This window comes from Corvus hawaiiensis, chromosome 9, assembly GCF_020740725.1.
Source record: "Corvus hawaiiensis isolate bCorHaw1 chromosome 9, bCorHaw1.pri.cur, whole genome shotgun sequence".
In the NCBI taxonomy this organism is placed as follows: Eukaryota; Metazoa; Chordata; class Aves; order Passeriformes; family Corvidae; genus Corvus; species Corvus hawaiiensis.
In genome coordinates, this window is record NC_063221.1 from 27,625,096 (window position 1) to 27,647,101 (window position 22,006).

General features: G+C 41.4%; 1 protein-coding gene across 1 annotated transcript; it reads left to right on the forward strand.

The window, feature by feature from the left end:
- Nucleotides 1-854: 854 nt before the first annotated feature.
- Nucleotides 855-19,983, forward strand: SHISAL2A (shisa like 2A). The gene is given in 4 exon segments (XM_048313138.1): nt 855-1,127; nt 8,966-9,105; nt 19,475-19,544; nt 19,546-19,983. Coding segments are annotated over 4 exon segments (420 nt in total). The 5' UTR covers nt 855-945; the 3' UTR covers nt 19,574-19,983.
- The last annotated feature ends 2,023 nt before the right edge of the window (nt 19,984-22,006 follow it).

Here is a 22,006-nt window from a genome sequence, read left to right on the forward strand (position 1 = left end):
CAATCTGGGCAACCAGCTGATGACTTCTGAGCTAAGATTCGCCCATCCTTTCCTCATTAGAGACTTTCCTCAATCACAGAAAAACAGTCCCCATGTCTTTGTGAGCCAAATGACCAGGAGATTGTCTCTTAATCTCAAATAACACAAGAGCCACAATCAAATCCTAGCACATACTGGCACAATTGACATAACCGAGGGGAAAAGGCTGCCTTCCGGTCTTTGGTAGATCGTTTTGCCATATACATTTCAAAGAAGTCAATCCTCAATTTTATCATTGATCTGATTATATCTGATTTCATCGGAACAACTCAAGTGATGAAGTCACAACTGTCACAAAATCTCATCGTTATCTAGCCTTTTTCTTTGTTGATATTCAGCACTCATTGATTTCTCCTGATCTCCCCATTTCCAGAGTCTTTGCACCAGCCACATCGCTGTCATTCATCCTCTCACTTTGTGCAGTGCATCTTTAAGTGTTGAGCCTGTTTTTGAGCTGGAGCTTTTCCCCCCTCATCAAGACAAGGGGGGCTGAGTCCTACAGAAGTGTGATCCCTCCTCATGCTCTCCTTCTTTTGCCTGTCCTGAGACCCCACCCAGGTTATGGGTGAGGACGAGCCCCCGAAAGCCCCCCTCAACATGGGACCCAGCGCTGAGGGACAGCCAAGAGCCAGCCTTTGAGGTCGCAGCCCGGGGGTGGCCGGCCCCTCACGGCGGTCTCCCGCCCTCCCCTGCCCGCGCTGAGGGCGCGGGCGGCTCCCGCCGCTCCCGCCCTGTGGCGGCCCCGGGGCCAGTGGGCGCGGCGGTCCCTGCCGCCGGCGCAGCCCCTGCCCGCCCGGCCCCGCCCGCCACCGCCGCCTCGCCTTGCCTCGCCTCGCCTCGCCCTCTCTCCCGCCCGGGTGCTGCCGAGCCGAGGCGCCGGGCGGGCAGCGGGCGGCCGGCCGCGCCATGAGCGCCGAGTGCAGCAGTTACCTCAACGCCGACAAGGTGCTAGTGAGCGGGTTCAGCTGCCCGCGGGCGGGCGGCGACGCCCGCGCCGTGTTCTGCTGCGGCTTCCAGGACGTCAAGTACTGCTGCGATGACCCCCACAGCTTCTTCCCCTACGAGCACAGCTACATGTGGTGGCTCAGGTAGGGGAGCGGCGGTGCCTTCCGCGGTAGAGGCTCTGGGCGGGAGACCCGTGTTCGCCCGAGCTCGCTCGGATGTGTGTTTGTGAGGTACTTGTAGCCGGGCACTTGAAGGCTGCCTTTGTCCCGCCGAGAGTAGCGGTAGAGCTGCATCTTCAGCCCAGAGAGACTTTTGCTCTTGCCAGGGTAGTTTCTGAAGGAAATAACTCGTGGTCTTCGTAAGGAAGCTCTGGGAAACGCTCGGTGCCTCAGGCAGAGCATCCGGAGCGTCTCCCGCCCTTTGGGTGTGAGCGGAGCGGCTATCTCGGGGCCTGAGCGCGTAGGATGCTGCGCGCATAAAGTTCCCAGTGACTTGAGCTACTTTTCCATGTAAGATAAAGCACTACGTAACTTTCCACTGGGAAGACGCAGATGATGAGCCTGGTACTCTCCCGGGATAGTGCAGGTATTTGCCTGGCTCTGGCTGGATCTCCAGCAGCGGCAGGAAGAGTTGCACTCAGCCAGCCCGGCTGCTTTCTGTGCCTGATTCTCCTCGGGCTCCACAGCATCCACACTGGCCGTGTCAGCATGTTAGTACACCTCTGCATGGGGCTTCCGCTATGTTTCTTACGGACTTGTTATTCTTATTTTGTCAAATCTCTTTCTGGGCTGGCTTATACCGTCTGCTTCTGCAGCGCTGGTGGCAGCAGTCGCTACCTGCTGTTTGAAGATAGGTAATTTTATCTGTTTTATACTGTTTCCTACCAGTTTTCCTGAGTGCCCTCTAGTATTAGGATTGTGAGATTTGGTGAGCAGCAATTGCAGGTTCAGTTTATGCCCAGTGTTTAAAATGTTGTGAGCATTTGGTACATCTATTCTCAGCTTTCGCCTTTCCAAACCAAACAGCTTCTGGACTATCATTGAGGCAGATGCTATGTCACACCAATTATTTCAGTTGCATCTCATCCATACTGTTTTTCACTCCACAGGGCTGATCTTAGAGGTGCATAATCTGGAGCTGCATGCCCAAGACGTGGGTGTGGCAAGGTTCTACAGAGTGGCCAAATATTGCCTCCAGTCTTGCTCACAAAATCCTTCCTGTTGGTGGCCAAAGTACTGTTGATGTCTTTGGCTGCCAGTTCACATTGGCTCCATGATTTCAGTGAGCTGTCACTGAAGACTCTAAAACTTTTCTCGAGTTCAGAACTGTCTGTTCTGAGTTTATTGCTATGTAGGCTTGGTTTTGTTCTTTATGCATTACATTATGTACACTGAAACTCAGGTACATCACTTTTGCCTATTCACTCAGTTTTCTGCAAGTCTTCTAGCATTCCTTGCCCTCAGCATTTGATTGCTTGTAGGGGCTTAGGATCATCAGGAACTCAGATTTCCTTCTTCACCAGGTCATAGATGAAGATATGAATAAAAATCAGTCTCAGTGACTTTTCTTTACACTGAAAAGAGACCACTTAGCCTTGCACTTTGCTCCTTATGCTTTTAAGCAGCCTTAAATTTGTGGCAAAACCTTTCCCTAATCCTGTATTAGTTCAGTCTTTTTAACCCCACATTCAGTGCAGGGCTTTGTCCAAAGGCTTTTTGAGACATCTGACTCTGTCTTCTGGGTTCCTTTATCCATCTGCCTATTGACACTTCATAGACTTCAGCAGGTTAACAAGGTAGTGTTTTCCCCTCATCCTAATGCTGATCCTTTCATTAAAGATTTTATGTCAGGAAGCTGCAAGTGCCTTCAGCTTCCTGTGGGTAGAGCATAGTAACGAGATGGTTGGGGGTGGAGGCTTTAGCATCAAAGGACCTGTCTCTCATATTCGGGGAAGGTGAGCAGGGGCATCGTGGCTTGGGGATCATAGCCAGGCTCCGATTCAGCATTGTGCAACCAGACACACTCAGCACCTCGGCCAGCAGCCCTGCAGTTCCACATGTGAATTCCTTCAGGGCTCGTGAGTTAATGCTATCCAGTACTGTGGACTTACTAGTTTAATTTATCTGGTCTAATATTTAATGTATTATTATTTAAAATCTACTTTGTCTGGTGCAAAGAGTGGGCTGAGTGTGGGGATCTCCCAGGCATCTTCCGCTGTGACTGACACAGAATTATTTGGCTTCTCTGATGTGAGAAGACATGTCCAAGTGTCCTTTTTTACACTTTTGCTATGAAATACTCATACTGTTTTAATGTTATATTTTTGCATAGTCTTTGACTGTTTCAATCACAGTAAACTTGCTCAAAATGGCAGAAGAACTGAAGGAATAAGTTAACATGGCATAACAACCTCTCATCTGGATGTTGTAGTGAAGACTCTTAAAGCTTGATCTTTTAAAAAACTACTTCCAAGAACTGAATCCCAGGAGAGGCTTTAATGAAGCGCCTCTCTGAAGGTTTTTCCTTTAAAAAGATTTTGTAGGGTGTGAGAAGTAACTGCTTAGCTTTCACCTAAGTCAGAAATTTGGGCCCAAACTTTGAAAATTAAGGATTTTTTTTTCTTCTTTCTACAGTAGCCCTAAGCTGTTAAAAGGACTTAAGGAAATTGCAATTTGTGGAGTTTTGGTTGTGCTTAACTTCTGCCATAACTGACTATATTCATTGTAGAAAATAGGTGAATAAATACAATTTACCTCTCCAAGCAAAGTTACTGAGTGGTTAGAATTGAACCACTTCCTGTAAGTGTTTTCAGTAACAAATAGAGTAATTTTTAGTTATTAACACACTGAAAACATATTAATATTCATTATTTTGAAAACTGTATACATTTTCACATGACAGTTCAATTAGAAGTTTAAGTAGAACATAAAAATAACATTTTCTGGCCTCCCAGAATGTTTTGGTGATCACTAGACTGTTACTTGTATTGGTTGGTAACAACCATATGTTAAAATAATCCTTAAAATGCTTCCTTCAGCCCTTGAGGACACACTTTAAAGACTTGAAACCCTTAAGACTTAAAATTAAACAAGAGTTAGGCAAATCAGCCAAGGTAAGTCTGGAGGTGGAATGTATTGAGGAAGGGAAAGAAGTTGGAAGCTCTGATGGGGGAATTGTTTCAGGTTTTGCTGTACTCCAGAGCTTTAGGTTTATTTTCCTAAATCTTCATTTGCTTGCCTCCCCCCAGATATTTGAAAGCAGTGAGTGACTGCACCACAACTGGTTGGTGATACCTCAGGGATTACTTCAGTTTGGTAGCACATCAGGTAGAATTTCAGGAAACTGTTGCACATTTCACTTGTGTTTTTCCTGCTGTGGGAGGGGCATGGCATCCAGCTCTGATGCAAGCAGTTCATGGAGAAGCCAGCAGCCTTAGCAACCTGAAGCAATAGTCTCTTGCAGGCCTATCCTCTTCTTTTTTCTTGCCAAATCTCTACTGCCTGTACTGTGTTTAGAACCAGACACTGCCCTATCCCTTAGCAACATGGAACCCTCTTTCCCCCTCCCACTTCTGCAAAAACTGCAATATTTGACAACATCCTAACACCTGCTGTACTGGGAGCTGCTGGACTTACATAGATAATAGACCATTGAGCAACTCTGATACATTTCATATTTCCCCCAGAATTTATTATATGTAATTAATACTATTATTAATTTCTGTATGCAATTAATAGTATTATTAATATATGAGTTATCCTTTCTTTTAAATTTTTTCCTGTTATTTAAAATCAAATAATATAGTTCCTTTTTTTTTGTTTTGTTTTGGATTTTTTGTTTGTTGATTTGGGTTTTTTTTATTTTGGTTTTCTTTGGTTTGGTTTGGGTTTTTTTGTTAGATCATAGATCTTGAAGGACTTATTTCCACAAAGAAGAGGGAAGGATGCATTTTGCTGTCTTTTAGAGCTGCCAGGAGCCCATGGAACAGGGAAGGCAGCACTAGGAAAAGGCAGAATTTATCAGAAGGTTATTCAGCTTTTGAATCCACAAAACACAGATGCTATAAAACACCAGCAAGCAGAACACTGAGCAGCTCAGCCTCCAGAGCAGTGTGCTGTGCATGCACATCTGCTTTACCTCCCAAGCTGAATGGAAGGGGAGAAATGCTGAACATGTGATATTTGTACTGAACTGCAGCAGTTATGTTCAGTCAGCCTTTTGGTTTCTCTTTGTTTTAAAATATTTTAGGTTCATTTTTGTCACTCTTCTGTGAAGTTTTATTTTGCAAATTTAATGGCATCTTTCAGTATCAAATAGAATTATAATATCCATTCCAAAGCTGTATCTTTTAAGTTGTGTGTAATAATACATATTTGATTCAAATTCTGTCAAGCCAAGTATAGATTTTACTCAGAACGCTTTCTTAATTAATACCCGTAGAGCTATGGTGGCCTAATACTGAGGCCAAGCTTTGCTTGGCTGTACCGACCTCCAGGCATCTGTTTTGGCTTTCCAAAATAGCAAGTCTTTTGTTTCTCTATGCCCATTCTTCCAGTTTCTTGAGAATATTTATCTGTGTGCTTTGCAAATACTATGAACAACACGTCACTGCAACAATGGCATTGGGAACATTTGATTTACTCGGATCCGGGTGACTCATGAGCTTCCTTTTAGTCTATCTGTGGGCAATACTGCCTCTGCTCAGCCAATATTTAAATTTTCCTGGCTGTTACTGGTGTGGATAGACTAATTTTATGGACTAAAAATAACTGTATGTGTGTGATGCTGAACATCCACTGACAGACAAGTTGATGACCCACTCAGCAGCTCTCTGGACACAGCCTGGGGAGCCCTGGGCAGGCTGCTGGCAGAGTGGATCCTCTCTGCTGAGTGAAGCCTTTGGCTCTGCTGCAGGCCTGGATGTGGCACTCAGTGTAACAGCATGTGTGGTATGGCTCCTACTTTATGTGGAAAGTAACTTGGGAGAGTTCTGTTTGGATCTCCCACCACATTTAACATTGCTCATGTCAGGGTTACCTCTACGCCTTCTTTGCCATCTTTATACCAGATCATCACTTTGGGGTTGAGTGGGTTGTTAATGCAAAACGGTTTTGCTCACTAATGAGGTCACAGCTGTGGGCAAGAGGGACTTTTTAGTTTGCTTGTTTAATGTCTCTGCTGTCAGAAGACTGATCTTGAAGACAGAGACCCTGAGACCTTTAGACTGTTACCATGTAACTGCTGGGTGGCCTGCAGATAGTGTTTAAGGTAAAGAATGGAAGGTCGCAAAATGCTTTTAGCAAGGGCTTTTTAAAGCAGATATGCAGCACCACAATAATTGCTGTAGAATCTAGAGGATATGCTGTAAGGTTGTCTTTAGTTTCAGAGGAGTGTAATTGTTAAAGTGGTCAGCGATTATAGTTATTTGGTATTTTGTTTCTGACAGCTATAACTAGTAAAAGAGACAGAAAAGATTGTGTTCTGGTTAAGAAACATCAGTATTCAGAGCTGTGGAAGACATATTAAATTTCTCTGAATAAGATAAATTAAGACACAACCCTCCATCCCCAAACTTTAACTCAAAATTAATCTTATAGAACGTAATTATACCTTCTCTGTGGGTTGATGGCTTCAGCACTTTGAAAACAATCTGGTATCGAAACATTGTGTGTTTAAAAAGAGTAAGTACAAATTGTCCTGATTTCTGATTCATTCAGGAAGTGCAATCAGAGTATCTACTTGGTTTTGTGATGGTGGTGAGATCTTCTCATGTTGCTGCTGCAGCATGAGAAACATTTCTTGTAGCACATAACCTATGATGAGTTTTTGACCTGGAGAGTTCCTCAGGTTTTTCTTATCTTTGCCTTTTGTAACTCACAAAGCATCTTACACAAGTTGTGTAGTGATACTGAAGATGCATTGTGCTGTGCAATACACAACTGTATTGTTCATATCATCATCTACAACTGCATGAAGGAGAGCTACAACCAAGAAGTAACACATTCCTGAACAGAAAAATGTATAATCTTTGATATATACTTGATCTATTTGGCTTTAGGGCAGCTGACTGCTCAGTGTTTGGATAATGGTGAACAACCTCCTTAGTCCTGCACCCCACACTGGAATTTAAATGGAATCTTACAATAGGGCTGTTTTGTACTGCCATGACAAAAAAGCACAAATAATTGTTTCTGAAGAATCTTGTTTGTATCACTTGGTTCTATGGCTATTCAGCCTCCTGTGTATTTCTTCTGTTTTGTCTATTTGGGTCATGGTGTTCCAAGTAAAAATGCAAAAATCAAGCCAGAGCACAGGTGAGATCTCTGGCTGTAGGTCATATTCAGATTCCATAGTAAGCAGAATATTGCTTGCTTGCTTGCAAGTTTTGTTTGGGCCAAAAAACAATAAGGAAAAATTTGCTTAATATGTGCATATATGCACGAATACATAAGGACATCCTATTTGATGAGGATGATAAATACCAGGAAAAATCTTCAGAAGGGTAAAACTCTTCTTTCCAGAACCATTTTGCTGGTAACAAATCATTTTAGCCATGCATGGAGCTAAATGTTGCCCAAACTTCATTACTGAATCAGACCAGTAACTAATGAAAACTGCATGTGAAAGTCATAATGATATCTGCTGTTCTCATCCTGCTGCTTTTAAGAGTTTCTCCTGTGGACGTATCTGTGTGCTGGTGCTGTGGGAGCTTGTAGAAAAGCTTTGCAGTAGCTTGAATGTAAAATTCATAAAAACATCCCAAGGCACAGTTCTTCTCATCTTCCTGCAAGGCCACAGTAGAGTTGACTTCTCCCTGATAGCAGTGATATATAAAGGCATTTTTATGACTGAAGGATGGAGCTTGTAGAATTCAAGACATTCATCTCTCTTCTGACCTTTTGACGTCTGTCAAAATTGCAAATATACCAGAGCAGTAATATAGGGATTCTCAGTCCTCAGACTCCTCATCTGTGACCAAAAGGCTGCTGTTTAATTTCACCAGAAGTCAGGAACTTTGGCATGGACTGTAGAATAGAGGACTGGAACATGGAAGGCATTAAATGGCCCGGGAGAGTAGGAAATGATAGCTAGACTGTATTGTATTGGGTCCTTTATTTCATCATGAGACTTTTATATTAGGAAAGACTTGAAAATAAGGGTTGGAAATCAGGAGAGATTTCTGTATATACGTATACTGCCTCACTGTATGCCTATGGGAGATGTGTAAAGTAGCTTTTATCCTGCAGGAGTAGTACCTTGATAAAATCTACATATAGTACTGTATCTTAGGCCTCCAGAGTAATTAATTCCTGCCTCTTTGATGCCTTTGATATTGTGAGTAAACTAATTCAGCTTTAGTTTTCCTTTTACTGTGGCAAAGATCATGGGAGAATTTCTCCAGTCCTGATGGGAGATTTATTGCATTAACAGAAAGGCACAACAGTGATCACAGTACTCCACCCTGCTCTGAAGAGCCGCTAACAGAATTCAATAACATGGCTTGCATGTTTTGTATACTATAAAAATGGCATTTCAGACTGAAAATACAGCTTTAATAGTCATGTTGCTTGAGTTTCCCGGAGCTCTAGAATCACCCTCTGTGTGTGCATTTGATATTTTGTTTATCTAGGATTATGTATTGCACTGAAGAACTTCTTGATCTCACTGATGTCAGTTACTGCGTGAAGTTATTTCTGATTTTCATAAATATGCTTTAAATCAGACTCGGGAGTAGTATGCAGGAAATGTCATTGAAGGCCAGATATTCAACTACTGTGTAATGACACTGACCCTTCTGAGGGCAGTGAAATAACTGTGGTTTATGCAATTGAAGTATTGAGCTCTAAACTTCTGTTTACAGTGAAATACACAGTTACTCCCATGCCTGACTACAAATAAACTCCAGACATCATCTTGACCATTGTTTTAATGGATACCCCAGGCTGTTTGTACACTTAATTTCTTTGTTTTTCTCTCTTAGTGTTGGAGCACTCGTGGGCCTGTCAATAGCAGCAGTGGTCCTCTTTGCTTTTATCATCACTGTGTGTGTTCTCTGTTATTTGTTTATCAGCACCAAGCCACGCAGCAAACTGGATACTGGTTTAAGCTTACAGATGGCAGGTAAGACCAGTTGTTATTGATGTGCATTATCACCTGCAGAGGAAAAGCCTTACTCTGTCTTTAAATGGATGTGGAGGGATCCAACAGTGTGTATTTTCTTTCTGACGGGGATGTCAAAATGTAATCAAGCTATCCTGCTGTTTTACCTGCTCTGTGAAATCTGTACCAAACTCAAAACATTTAGCACAAGCTCAGTGTATTTATTTAGTAGTAGGAAGAGTGTAAAAGTTTGCAATACTGAGTTAAGGTGCAAAAAATAAGCCCCTTTATCAGAAAGAGACTTACTGACTTAGTTGCTCTGGATTTCCCGTCAAGAGTACATAAACATATAGTAGTGATTCATTCTAGGGATAAGAATCTCAGGAGAGATTTTAAGTGTATTTTCTTGTGGCAGAGAGAGGTCATTCTTCTTTTTTGCTTTCTTCCTGGCATAGGATCCAGTCTTTGAAGTCTAAGACTCTTTGTTCCAGTACCAGTAGTCTATATCTTTGTGCCTAGACTATGTTGGCAAATGCCTGCAGGAATAGTGCATGTAGTCAGCACTAACCCACTCACATGGGAAAACTGCTGCTGCTGCTCCAGTTCACTACATTTGTGAAATCTGACTGCAAGTCTCGTTTGCAAGATGGGGTGTGATAAGTTTCACCCTTTGTCTTGGACTTCCTACATATTTAAATGAACCTCTTCAGCAGTTCAACCAGTAAAGTCATAGGAAATAAAAGGAATGTTGTACTTATTTAGGCATTGAAAGTTCAACAGGTTGAAAAAGGGGAAGAATTCTTGGACAAAAGTCCCCTCAGCTCAAATTTTCTTTTTAGTTGTTAGTTTAAAATGCTTCTATACCTGCATGGCAGTAAATGACCAGTGAGTTACTGTAATTATAGCCTATTTTAGAGCAGTAGGCCCCCTCCTGAGTGTCTAGTTAACACAATCCACTTCGTACCAAGCTTCCTGTGTCTAATTTTGTTCTCTGGAGAATGCAGGCTTTGGTTTAAAAGTGGTTCATAGAGCTGTCAGAACTGCAAAGCCTCCGTGTGTAGCTGTACGAGATGAGCAAGCTGCTGAAGTCACACATTCAGCAAACTGCTACTAATCTGCAAATTGAAAACTTCACACTTGTCCTGGAGAGAGAGTGGAATTAAGACCTGCTACCTAGAACAGCTTAAATAAACTCTTGGGTGGGATGAACAAAATGCTCTCGTGCTCTTCTACAAGATGATTGTGTTTTATTATAAACTGGCATTATGTTTTTGAATGTGTTGCTGTTTAACTTCTTCCCTCAGGCTTTCCTGCTATGGCATCAGCTCCTAATCCATTGCCAGGACAGCAGTGCTGTATTTCTCATGCCTTTTATTTTTGTGCCAGACATGTTTTGCATGTGGGGAGCTGGGAAGGAGGCAGGTGCTACTGCACCAATGCTACCAAGCAATTCCATCTTTCTGTACGGACTCGAACCCTGCTGCAAACCCACATCCTGCTTGGGCAGTAAATGTTGTTCCTTGCTTCCTATCATGAGGTGAACAGCATCCCAAGTTCCCCCACTCATGACCCAGCATTCATGTAGGCATTCCAAGTCACAATTCCAACCTTACAAGGCTGGGAAGCTGAGGGATCTTTGCTTTTTCCCAGCCATTTCCTGTGTAGTTTGGAGCTTTGCTTGGACAAATTCCTTTGTATTTAAACAGAGCTTTGACTTTGCTCTCATCCTGTGTTTTCCACTTTTATTATTCTGTTTCTTTGTCTGTTTCGAATGACAATTATTTCACATCTAAATTCTGATAGCTTTGGCTGTTGGTGAGGTGGGTTGCTGGAAATTGAAAGCCAGTTGCTTTGCCAAGGTTGAGAGATCTTTGGAAATGTTTTAGGATTTCACTGACAAGCCTGAGTGCTTGCCTTCGTGATACTTGGGTTTCTTTGGCGTGGAAGTCATGCAAGGGCTGAGTGTCTGATGAGATGGCTGGTTAGCTGCTTGCATGCCTGGGGAAAATAAAAGCAGCCTCTCTCCTCATCTTTCAGTTCTTCTGAGAGTTCAGAATAACCGTATATAGGCAATGAAAACAAATTTAAAAATTAAATTAGTTTTTAAGTGCTTCAGAAAACTGCAGGCCTGAGGACTGAGTTTTAACTGTGAACTCAGTTCAACAAAGCTTTTTCTGAACTAGCACAATTTTGCCTTTAGATGAAGGCTATGGCACACTTCAGGTGCTGTGCAACATCTGTTTCCCTGGAGCACTCACACAGCACTCATTTTTGAAAGCAATATTTTTTATTATATTCAATTTCACCCATAATACATCAGCTCAGTTGGAGTTTTGTATCTCATTAAACATAAAATTGATTATTTTATGCCTTTCCTACCTCACATAATAGTAGAAGTTGGTCATTGTTCTGTGGGCTTATCTAAGATCTCCTAAATACAGAAGTGGAATGGTTGAATTTTTACAGAAATAATTTAAAGATCGATGATAAATCTAACAATAAAGTGAATATGAAGCCCTTTATTAAGGTTTCTGATTCTACAAAAGGCATATCAACTGGAATTTGCCTCTGTTTAGCCTTTAACAAATGGTCTTTCATAGCATCAGCATCCAATATTACAGGTTGGGTTCCTGAGTTAGCTAAGGATGTTCTAGCCCTAGCAAAAATTTACGTTTTAATCTGAGCACTGAATTTCAGGAGAAATGAGCTCAGTCACTGGCATAGACAAGGAAGAACTACTTAAATGTTCCTGGAGTTAGACATTTCTAGTTGTAGTATCCTAGTGTAGAGTGCAGAGTTGATCCACAGTAGATACAGACAAACAAGAAGATCCTTCATTTCAGTTGCTTGTTAAGCTCTTTCTAAGAGAAAGTATTTTTCATTTAACTCATAGTACATGTTTTTGTTTCTCCCATTTGAGGGCTGGAGAACTGTAACAGTGGTAAAAAAAGGCCTCAAAGAAATCCAAGGCCTGAATATGCAAACATTATATATTTATTCAAGGTGAAAGGGAATTCGGTCATGTGCTTTGTGCTTCTTCTAATAAAAAGCTTCTCTTTGTGCCAAAGGTTTATCCCCTTCAAAATATGGGGAACTAGGAAGTCACAACTGCAAGTGTTTTGTTAAGGCTGAGTGAATAATGCTGGAATATCCCCCTAGTGCTAGAGATAGGGAGGACTGAGCAAATACTGCATAATTGTCAGGATAGGAGTGGTAAACAGTCAGAAAAGGGGAAATCCAGAGGCACATCTTCCTGACTCTGGGAAAGGTGCACATACACTTGCCTTGACCAGGCAGCTGATGGGACAGGAGTGATCATCTTCTGCTGGCCCCTGAGACCAGGCTTTGCCATCAGAGATATAAAAGGTAGAGAGAGACTCTTGACCTTGGTGACCCAAACAGTTTTTAAACACATTTTCTGAGTTGCCCCTGTATTTCTGCCAGGTCTGGAAAGACCTTTGAGATGAGGTGTTCTATGCCACTGCAAAGCATGAATAGCAAATTACATTTTATGATAGTAACTAATATTTTTCCCTTAAAATTTAGCACAGGAAGACCTCTGCATTCAGAGTCAGACAGCAGGGACCTTTGGGTTGGAGTGTGAAAGAACTGTGGCCTTGTAAATTAATCATAAGTGCTGGGGAAAATGTGCTTTAATAAAAGTTATTAATTCCTTGTTCTTGCAAAGCGGTGACGACATAATATGCAAAAGTTCATGGTTTCATTTCATAATAAGGAAAAACGCAGCTTGAAAAATAGCCAGATGACTTTCCTGTCTCTATTTCTCTCCTTAATTAAAGATTCCTCATGGGGCATGATTCAAATATATGAGATATTTAGGTATTTTGATGAAAAAGCACAAAACTCTCACACATTGTCCTTCTTAGCTCAGTACAATTATCTGACTATTGGTTGTGAAAGCAGATAGCTGCTGTGTGAATTCAGATGCACTGCTTGGCTTTTGGAGTGTGCCTTGATAACTTTGCCTTTTAGGTTTAGGAGTAATTTCAACTGCGTGGTGTTCTTGTAGCTGCCTTTAAATTTTCCCCAGTTAGGCTAGTTTTATCTTTGTCAGTCATCTACTTCAGATTGCTGTATGGGGAAATATCAGCCAAATGGCCTCAACTGTTTAAAAAAAAAAAGACTATTTTTTTTTTCCTCTTTAGGAAATGAAGAATATTTCCATTTTGGAGCTGGGAATTCAAATTTAGTGGAAGAGTACATCACTAGGAATGATTACATTTTGAAATGTCTTTACTGAACTCCTTAGCTTTTAAATTTCCCAGACTTTCTTGTAGCAGTGAGATTTTTGCAGCTCATTAGGAGTCAGGTTTTTTACTACAAATATACCCATAGCTGCTGTAGGCTTCAAAACTAAAGTGTCTTCCTCTGTAACTGATAAGGATTTTTTTTTCCTTCTTTTTGAGTTTGTTTTTTATCACAGCTGAAATAACTCAGTTGTTTTCAACTAAGTTCTTAGCTTAAATATCATTGTACAGATTTTTTAAAATGTCAAACTATCAAATCCTATTTTTGCATTTTTGAAACCAAACTGCAGCTTTTTCAAGTCAAACAAAATAAAATGCAGCTTTCAAAACACCTCAATAACAAATAATTCCATTTCCCAATCTGCTTTGTTTCAGTTTCTTATTAAATTAAAATATTAGCATTCTCAACTTTTCATCCCTTTTGGATATAGGGAACCTGTTTTTCAGTCCCTTCCCCACACACTTTCTTGGAGAAAAGTACCCTGCCCAGTGAAGTTCATCTTTTCTGTACTCTTTGTGTTGGCCCATGCTTGGGAAAGTGGAAAATGAGGTCAAAGCCAGTGTTGAACTAGAGGGTAATGTGAAATACAGGGAGGCCAGGGAGGAAGATTGATGAGCTCCATAAAGAGAATTAGATGACAGGATAAAGCAGGGAGAGGTTTTGGAGCTGGTAGATAAAGGAGAAAACTGCAAGGAGCTGAATGCTGCTGGGAGCATGTGGAAGAGGGATGGGACTGATGGAGTTGAGAGCAGCAGAGCAGGGAGGCAGCAACGCTGGAGGGGATGGAGAAAGTCCTGGGGGCCAGGAAGCAGAGCTGTGGCTGTGGGTGGGCTGGGGAGCAGAAGCCTGGTGCTTGGGCAGAGGGATGGAGAGGGAGCCTGGCAGATGGGGAATCATGTGCAGGGTTGAGATTTAGGGCAGAGAAAAGGGAGGAGAGACTCCAAGTATGACCTGCTGTTCATGGATATGGGGACTAGCATGGGAAGCATAGTAGCAGAAAATAAGGACTGGAAACAGAATGAGGAAAGTAGGAAGGGAATGAAAGAATGAATATCAGGTAAGAAAGAAAATTAATTAAGTTGAAAGTGTGGTTAGGAAAGTCTTTTCTTCTAGAGCTTTGTTTTCTCAGCTTTCAGCAGGGATCAGTGGAAACTGGCAGAGTATCTCTCTCCTCCCTTCCTGCAGTGATCCACTGCAGGCTGCCTTTGCTTTAGTTACTCTGATCAGTTGGGCAAACTGATTCAAAACTTCCTGCCCTTCTGCTCCAAGCAGGTGTCTGTATCAGTTAGCTGGTGGAATTTTAACTATTACTTACATTAAACTATGAAGCTGTGCTCTGACAAACAATGTTCAGGTGCTACTAAGCTTTAAAACCAAAGGCTCAAAAGATGGGAGATGTGCAGAACTAAAGATTTTGTGGGAAACTGGCAAAATGCTTAACTAAATATATTTTAATGTGCTCCTGTCATCACTTTAATCTTTCTATAAAATGTGGGTAAACTTCTTTGCATCAAAGAAGTATTGTGAGCCTCCACACACACAGAAAGAGCTTTGGGGTCACTGGATGAAGGTGCACTGAAAGCAACAGTGCCTGATTATGTTTGGAAAGGGATGAAAGTTTGAGATTTCTGGTCTATTTTCTTGAATATGGGAATTATTTTATGCAATTTCTTTCAGGAGACTGATTTCCTGCTACAGGTCCAACTTATACCACAGTGCTGCTACCTTAAACTGCTCTTCACTTTGATGTTTATTCCTTTTTAACACAAGTAAATTAATAATTGCAGCCTCCCGGAGGCCCAGGAATGCGAAGTGAAATGGTTTTGATCTGTCTCATCCTCTAAAAATTGTAGAAGGTTCCAGTAACTGTGATTTTTCTAGTGCAGTGGGCATATCTATGTATTACTATTTGCAACTTATGGAAGAATAATGCTCTTAGTTCTTCTAAAAATGCCTTTGTTTTACAGACAGTGAGGCCAGAGGGAGTTCAATATGTTAAAAAACAGAAGCACTGAATGGATTCCACCAATGCTGTGAAGAAAAGAGGTACCATGAGAACATTTATTTTCATCTCATTCTGTTGTATTTGTATACTCTCTACTCTGTTTTACATGGATTTTATAAAATGATTCTTTATGTGGGTTTTTAACTTTCTTAAAAGCACTAGCAAACTGTCTCTGATTTGATTATACACTGCCCTGATGCTGTAGGGATGTATCTGCAGAGACTTGGACAGAGTCCTTCCCCAGACAAATCTCTTCTAGATTTACTGGTACATGAATACTCCATCATGGTTATGTGCCAGAGAAGATTACATTCCCCTTATGCTGTTACTGTCCTTTCCCTGAGCTGTCCTGGGTGCACCAGAGCTTACTAAGGAGGCAGACACTGTAACTTATTCAAAAGAGTTTCTTCAGTGATGAATTGCCAGAAAGGCTCCTGTGTGACAAAGGGTGAAAGCAGTGAAGTTTCTGGTGGGCAGTTTAGTCATACATTGCTTCCTGGGGATGCAGGAATGAGTGCCAGGTCAATTCTGACACAAAATTACAGAGGGCTATCTTGCAAGAAACCAGATTTTTATGCTGAAATCATGTGTGAAGGTTGAACTGCCTATGGCACAGACCATGCAAAATAGTGTTTAAAGTGTACCCCGATACATAGAGATGAGTTGTACTTCAGACTTAAGAGGAATTTATGAATAAAGCAAAGGACTTCAGATGGCATGAAACATGCATTTTACTTTCTGCAGGGGGTGAAAGCTCATGGCTGAACAGCCACAGAATGTGAGAATAGCTGCAGATCAGCAATGTCTGTCACAAGAAAAATAAGTGGTCCTGTTTGCTCAGCAGTTGTTTTCAGATGAGCAGGAAAGTAAATGAGTCAAGAGTTTCCTGTTTCATCTATTTTCTCTTGTACCCTTAAAAAAAGCCACCCTGTGCATCTCAAGTGCAAATGCATCTTTCTCAGAGCTCTTTATCGGCATAACAACTTGATTTTGGCTCCTTTTCCTTATAAAAATACTGAAGTGTAACAAAACTCATTTCAGAACTCCTAACCACCTCCACACGTTTTTTTTTTCTGCTGTTGCAAATGAAAAGGCTTGTGGGAGAAAAATGCCATGGGAAGACTAAAACGGATCCTGCAGTCAGAAAGCCGTCTGTAGTGAGAAAATCCAAAAATATCTGAGGCAGGCGCCAAGTACTGAGATGAGCTGAGGTCTGTGAATGTGGCATTGCTTTCTGAAAGCCATGAGCCTCTTGTTTCCTCATGCTTTTGTTTGCCTGCTTTTCTGTCGTGGTGGAGGAGCTGATGTTTATAGGGTGCCTGCTAATCACTATTGCTTACAGGGAGAGAACTGAGAGGCAGCTGCAAAGGACTTGTGTAGGGTTTGAATGCATGCATTATATAAAGACCAAAAAATTTGGAAGCTTTTTTTGTGGATTAATTACCCAACTCTTTTTGTAGGCAAAATGAGCCTGGCATTGTAGTGAAGACTCAAAATACTTGAGACCTCATTTGGAGCTAAATGTAGGAAAACTATGTCCTTAGCCTGTGAGCCTTTTCACTTCCCAACTCAGAATGGAAAAGCTGGGAACTTTCTGCGAAAATGGAAAGGGAGGCAAGGATCTTTTCTGAACTTCAACACAAATATGGCTAAGTGTTGGTAGAAATTCCAGGTCTCTAATAGTTTTTTGTCCCCTGCTTTTCACATGTGTTTGTTGCAGATTTCATACCCACACCTGTCAAGGGGAGCCACTTCACAGTGCAGCATTAAGCCAGAGAGTCCATCAGTAGCTACAAATTTCTGCTGTGAGAAAGCTACAGGTGCCAATTGGATTTCCTTTAGCAGGCATATTTCCTCTGCCAAATTCACTGAGTTTTAATTAGGAGCAGGACCCCTTATGCCTGGTGTAGTTCAGCATACAATTCAAGCTTGTTTGCGTGCTCTTTTCCAGCAAAAGGGCAAACACAGCTCTTAGCTTTTAAAAGGAAAAGGAGAGGAACTAGGCAGCTGGAGGCATTGCTTCTAACTTAGAGTGATAATATATTAAATTATTAAATAGTTGAGCTATGCACAAGAAAAATCTGATACAGATTCAGATCTGAAGACAGATCATGACAAACCAATCTAATTTCTCTCTTTGTCAAGGTAGTTTTGCCTATCAGATGAGTGGGAACAAGTGGCTGTGATTACAAATCTTAATGAAAATGCAGTCAAAGAGAAGTTTTCAGTGACTCATTTTTAAGTGCATTTTTGGAGGGAAGAGGGATGTCTTGGATAGTGTCTGGTACATTATCCCAGATGAGTAGTAAGAGCTTGTCTGAAAGACTAAAGAGCACATGAATAAAATTTGTGAATGACACCACTCTGAGAAGGGTTGCAAGACTCTGGGGCTAAAACTACCTTTCAGAATTATCTCAGTGCCCTCGAGAAATGTTCTGAAATAATAAAAAAAAGTGAAATACAAGAAAAATCAAAGTACTGTAGTTAAAAAGGAGAAACCAAATCCTCAAGTAAAACTAAAGAAGAATAGCTGACTAAGTAGTAAAGAAATGCTTCCTAATGTCCAGTCTAAACCTCCCCTGGATGGAGCTTTGAATCATTCCTATGCGTCCTATCACTGGATACCAGGGAGAAGAGATCAGAGAATCACAGAATGGTTTGGGTTGGAAGGGACCTTCAGGATCATCTATTTCCAATCCTGCTGTCACAGGCAGGGACACTTTCCACCAGACTGGGCTGCTCAGAGCTCCATCCCACCTGGCCTTGAACACTTCCAGCAATGTGGCATCCACAGCTTCTCTGGGCAACCTGTGCCAGCACCTCACCATTCTCTCCACATTCCCCTCCTCAGGAAGCTGAACAGAGCAGTGAGGTCACCCTGCAGCCTCCTTGTACCTGAACTAGACAATCTCAAAGTCCTTAGCCACTACTTATGGGACACTCTATCCAGCTGTCCTTCCAGCCCTTTCTCCAGCTTTTTTAGTCTCCTCTGGATGCTTTCGAGTACCTTAACATCCTTCTTAAATTGCCGAGCCCAGAATTGCGCACTGCATTCACGGTGAGGATGCACCAAGCCTCAATACAGCAGGATAATCCTCTCTTCTGACTGGCTGGTTTTGGTGTTTGACACACCCCAGGGTGGGGTTTGCCTCCTCAGTTTGCCAGGGCACACTGCTGTCAGCCAGATGGCAGTGCTGGTGGAGGGTACAAATACAAGTTTACATCTATGTCTCAGTTTTAATTGAAGTTCATCGGGAATGAGTAACCATCCTCAGAGCCTTCAGGGGAAAATAACTTAGAATCTACAAAAAATATCACTGATAATTCAGATGAGCATCATTCCTCTCAGTGAACCAGTACTGAGGTGATGTTCTTTGCTGGTTAGAATGCTCTTGCTGCTAGTTGCCATCTGCCTTGAATCCAAGATTTCATGCTTTAGAACTTCTGTCAGTAGCTGAGTTAGTTGAAATTATCCAGCCAGACTTCAGTGCATGTCCATTTTTTTGCATATCCAGACAAGCATTTGCTTCTAAACCCATCTGTAACAACAGCTGTTGTGCTTTACCTCGGAATCAATCCTGCTTTAATGAGCAGTAGAGCAATTTATTTGTATCAAAATTCCTCAAGTGTAGTTTGGAATATATTCTGGTGTCTTTCAAGGTTAAAGGCACGCATCGTATGTCTATCATTCAGAAGAAATTCAATGCCTGGTTTAATGCAGGTATGAGTGGTGCATTTTCCAGGAAGCACCGCATAGAAATGTTAGATGAATGACTGTCTTTATCTACAAAATCTTTTTTGTTTTGTTTTAACACCCCTGTGCCTTGGGCCTTTATCACATGCAAGGGGAAATCCTCACTTGCACAATAGAGGAGCAGCAGAAGAGCTACCCATCCACAAACACTCCCAGAGGAGGCACTTAGTGTTTCATAGCTGTAATAGTGCCCTTTAGAGGTGCAGTTCTTCACCTGATAAAGGCTAGGAATATAATGAGATACTTGGAAAGAAGTAATGCCAGTGAAATGGATTGAGCTGTGTGGTTTGTTCTGGATTTTTTTGTAGGAAAAAAATCTTCCCTGTTCAGTCTAATTCTTAACCATTATTGGTATTTTGCAGATACAGAGCTGCATCCTTCACAGAGCCCCCACCAAAACAAGCTGTTGACAGAGCCAAGTGGCTTCAAAAGATTTCCTAAGCCACAAGGATGGCCTGTGACTGTGAGCCACAAGAACCTGATTCACTCTTCCAGAGGTGTTTTCCTGGCTCTTACAACCACTGTTGATAACCAGAGGCCAATCTGAAGCTGTGCCAGGATGTATTTGTTTATGGTTGCTGTACTGAGAAGTTGTGTGTTTTGATTTGCACATATCAGCTACTGCTGTCAATCATTTTCATGCAAGTTGTTGTCTCTAGCCTGTGCAATTCCAGTGAGATAACTCAGTTGTCAAGCAGAGCAGAATTTGGCACACCATGTTGACCAAGCTTTATTTTAAGCTTTCCCCACATGCCATCTCAGTGTGGTGTCTTCATGTCATGAACATGGTTGTGTTTAGCCAAATGTGACTGTTCAGTGCACAAACCAATGTGAATGCAGTACCTCAATAAAATCTGACATTTGTGTTGTATTTTTCTTAATTTATCTTTCCCCCCACCTTTGTTTCCTCAGAAGATTCTTGTGAATCTTGAAATTATTTTGAGGGGAGAATTTTCTAATAAAAGGTGAAGTTAATAATTAAAAGTGAATTTTTGTAGGGAAGTTCAGATTTTAACAGCTGTTTTCACTGGGAACGGTGTACACTGAAATGAATTGAAATAAACATCCACAATTGTTTTGCAGATTCTTCATCAAAGCATGTTGGAATATTTCTTGTGAAGCAAACTAAAATTTTCCAGTAGTATTTCAGTTGGGAGCACTAAATTGTGAAGTGTTGAACTTCCTTCAGGTAATCAAAGAGCTCTAATTGCACATTTTATTTCCCCAGAAGTCTTAAGAACAACCAACACAATCATAACTGTCATATTCAGGTTGTCAGTTCTTTCAAGCTTTCAGTCTTGAAATCATGAACATTAATGATAATGATTTCTTTTCATCTTGTGAGGGTTCTTTAAGATGAGTGATCAAAAGAATTTCAAAACTCTTTAACCATGCTGTTGATATTAAGGCAGCAGACAGATTATACCTTCCATTTGCAGAAGAGGCCTAAAATATTTACCTACCATGTCAGTTTTGTCTGTGGTTATACTTCAACTTGTTAAGACAAAATCCTTGTCTACTGTTTGGGAGTGACATCTTTTTGTTTGATAGTGATGAAATTTAAACTCCGTAGCTGTCTGGTACTGTGCATCAAAACCCCAAAGTGCTTCTGATCTCATCTGCTCTAGTGTGAAATAATACACCAGTGCCTCCCAATGAAGTAGGGAATGTGGTGTATGTTCTTCCAATAGCCTTCTGCATGTAATATCTCACTAAACTGCTATTTGCCACTATGGGCTTTGAGAAAATTGAAACCACATTGGATGCACAAAGGAAATGTTTTTATAACAACAGGACATAAACCTGATCTTCTGGCCTCATAACTTTCTTGACTGGGACTGTCAAAGAGCAGAAGGGAAAAGGATTTATGAGTTTTGCCATCTGGTTTCCTTGGAGGATACCAACCATGAGATACATGTTCTGGAAGCATATGCTTCATTTTGAACCACCAATAAAAGATTTATGGAAGATGAAAAAAAAAGAAGATGGTTTAAGTTATTTTAACTTCATACAAATTTGTGTCAGCACTTTTAACTTTTAAATTCTAAAGATACTTAAAAGTAACAAGATGTACTCGATATTTTGAATGTTGCAAGATCAAAATATCTTTGATTTCTGTCTCTTGGGCAATTTCAAAATCTTTGATTCCTCAAATGACAAGGTTATTTTCCCTTCAGATACTGGGCTTTTATTCATTTTGAGTCTCTTAAGATACCAAAGTAACAGAATAAAAGTAAAAAACAGAATGCAAAAAGAATGGTTCCAGTTCTTTGCCTATGTCCAATGTCTGTTTTTGTTTTCTGTCAGTGTGTTTAGAAAAACCCATTTCTTTGCCCTTTTAGCTAGTTGTTTTGTAATTGAAGGTTTCTAAATGTCACCAAAAAGTACCTCCCACACAGGTTTGATTAGGGGATCAGCACGCTGCCCAGAACAGCTTTCAAATGTAATGTGCAGTCACAACAAGGGTGACTCCCTGTGCTTAATAGGCATAATAAGCCTTAATGTACTTGTTAGACATAGCCCTAATTTTTGCCCTGGGAACATTTTAAGCTTAAATTGCTTAAATTACCACATAAAGCAAACTCAGGTCTGTTGTGCCATCAGCCGTACAGAAGCTACTAAAACTCACAGGAGCTGCTGTGAGCATTTTTATTGTTTTTCAGAGTTGAGGAGTTTTTCTAATCATAGGGTCAAGATAAAAATTGTGTTAAATAGGCCTCTCAGACTGTGGGATGTAGTAAGTGTGTTTGTGTCTGTGCCCACACAGACTCCAGCAGAGCAGCATGAGCAGCAGCCCCTGATGGATTTCAGTGTGACCAGGCTGGCTCATTCCGGCTGGCAGTTCTGGGCCTGGCTGCTCCTTCGTTTGGAGTCACACTGGTAGAAGTGGCAGC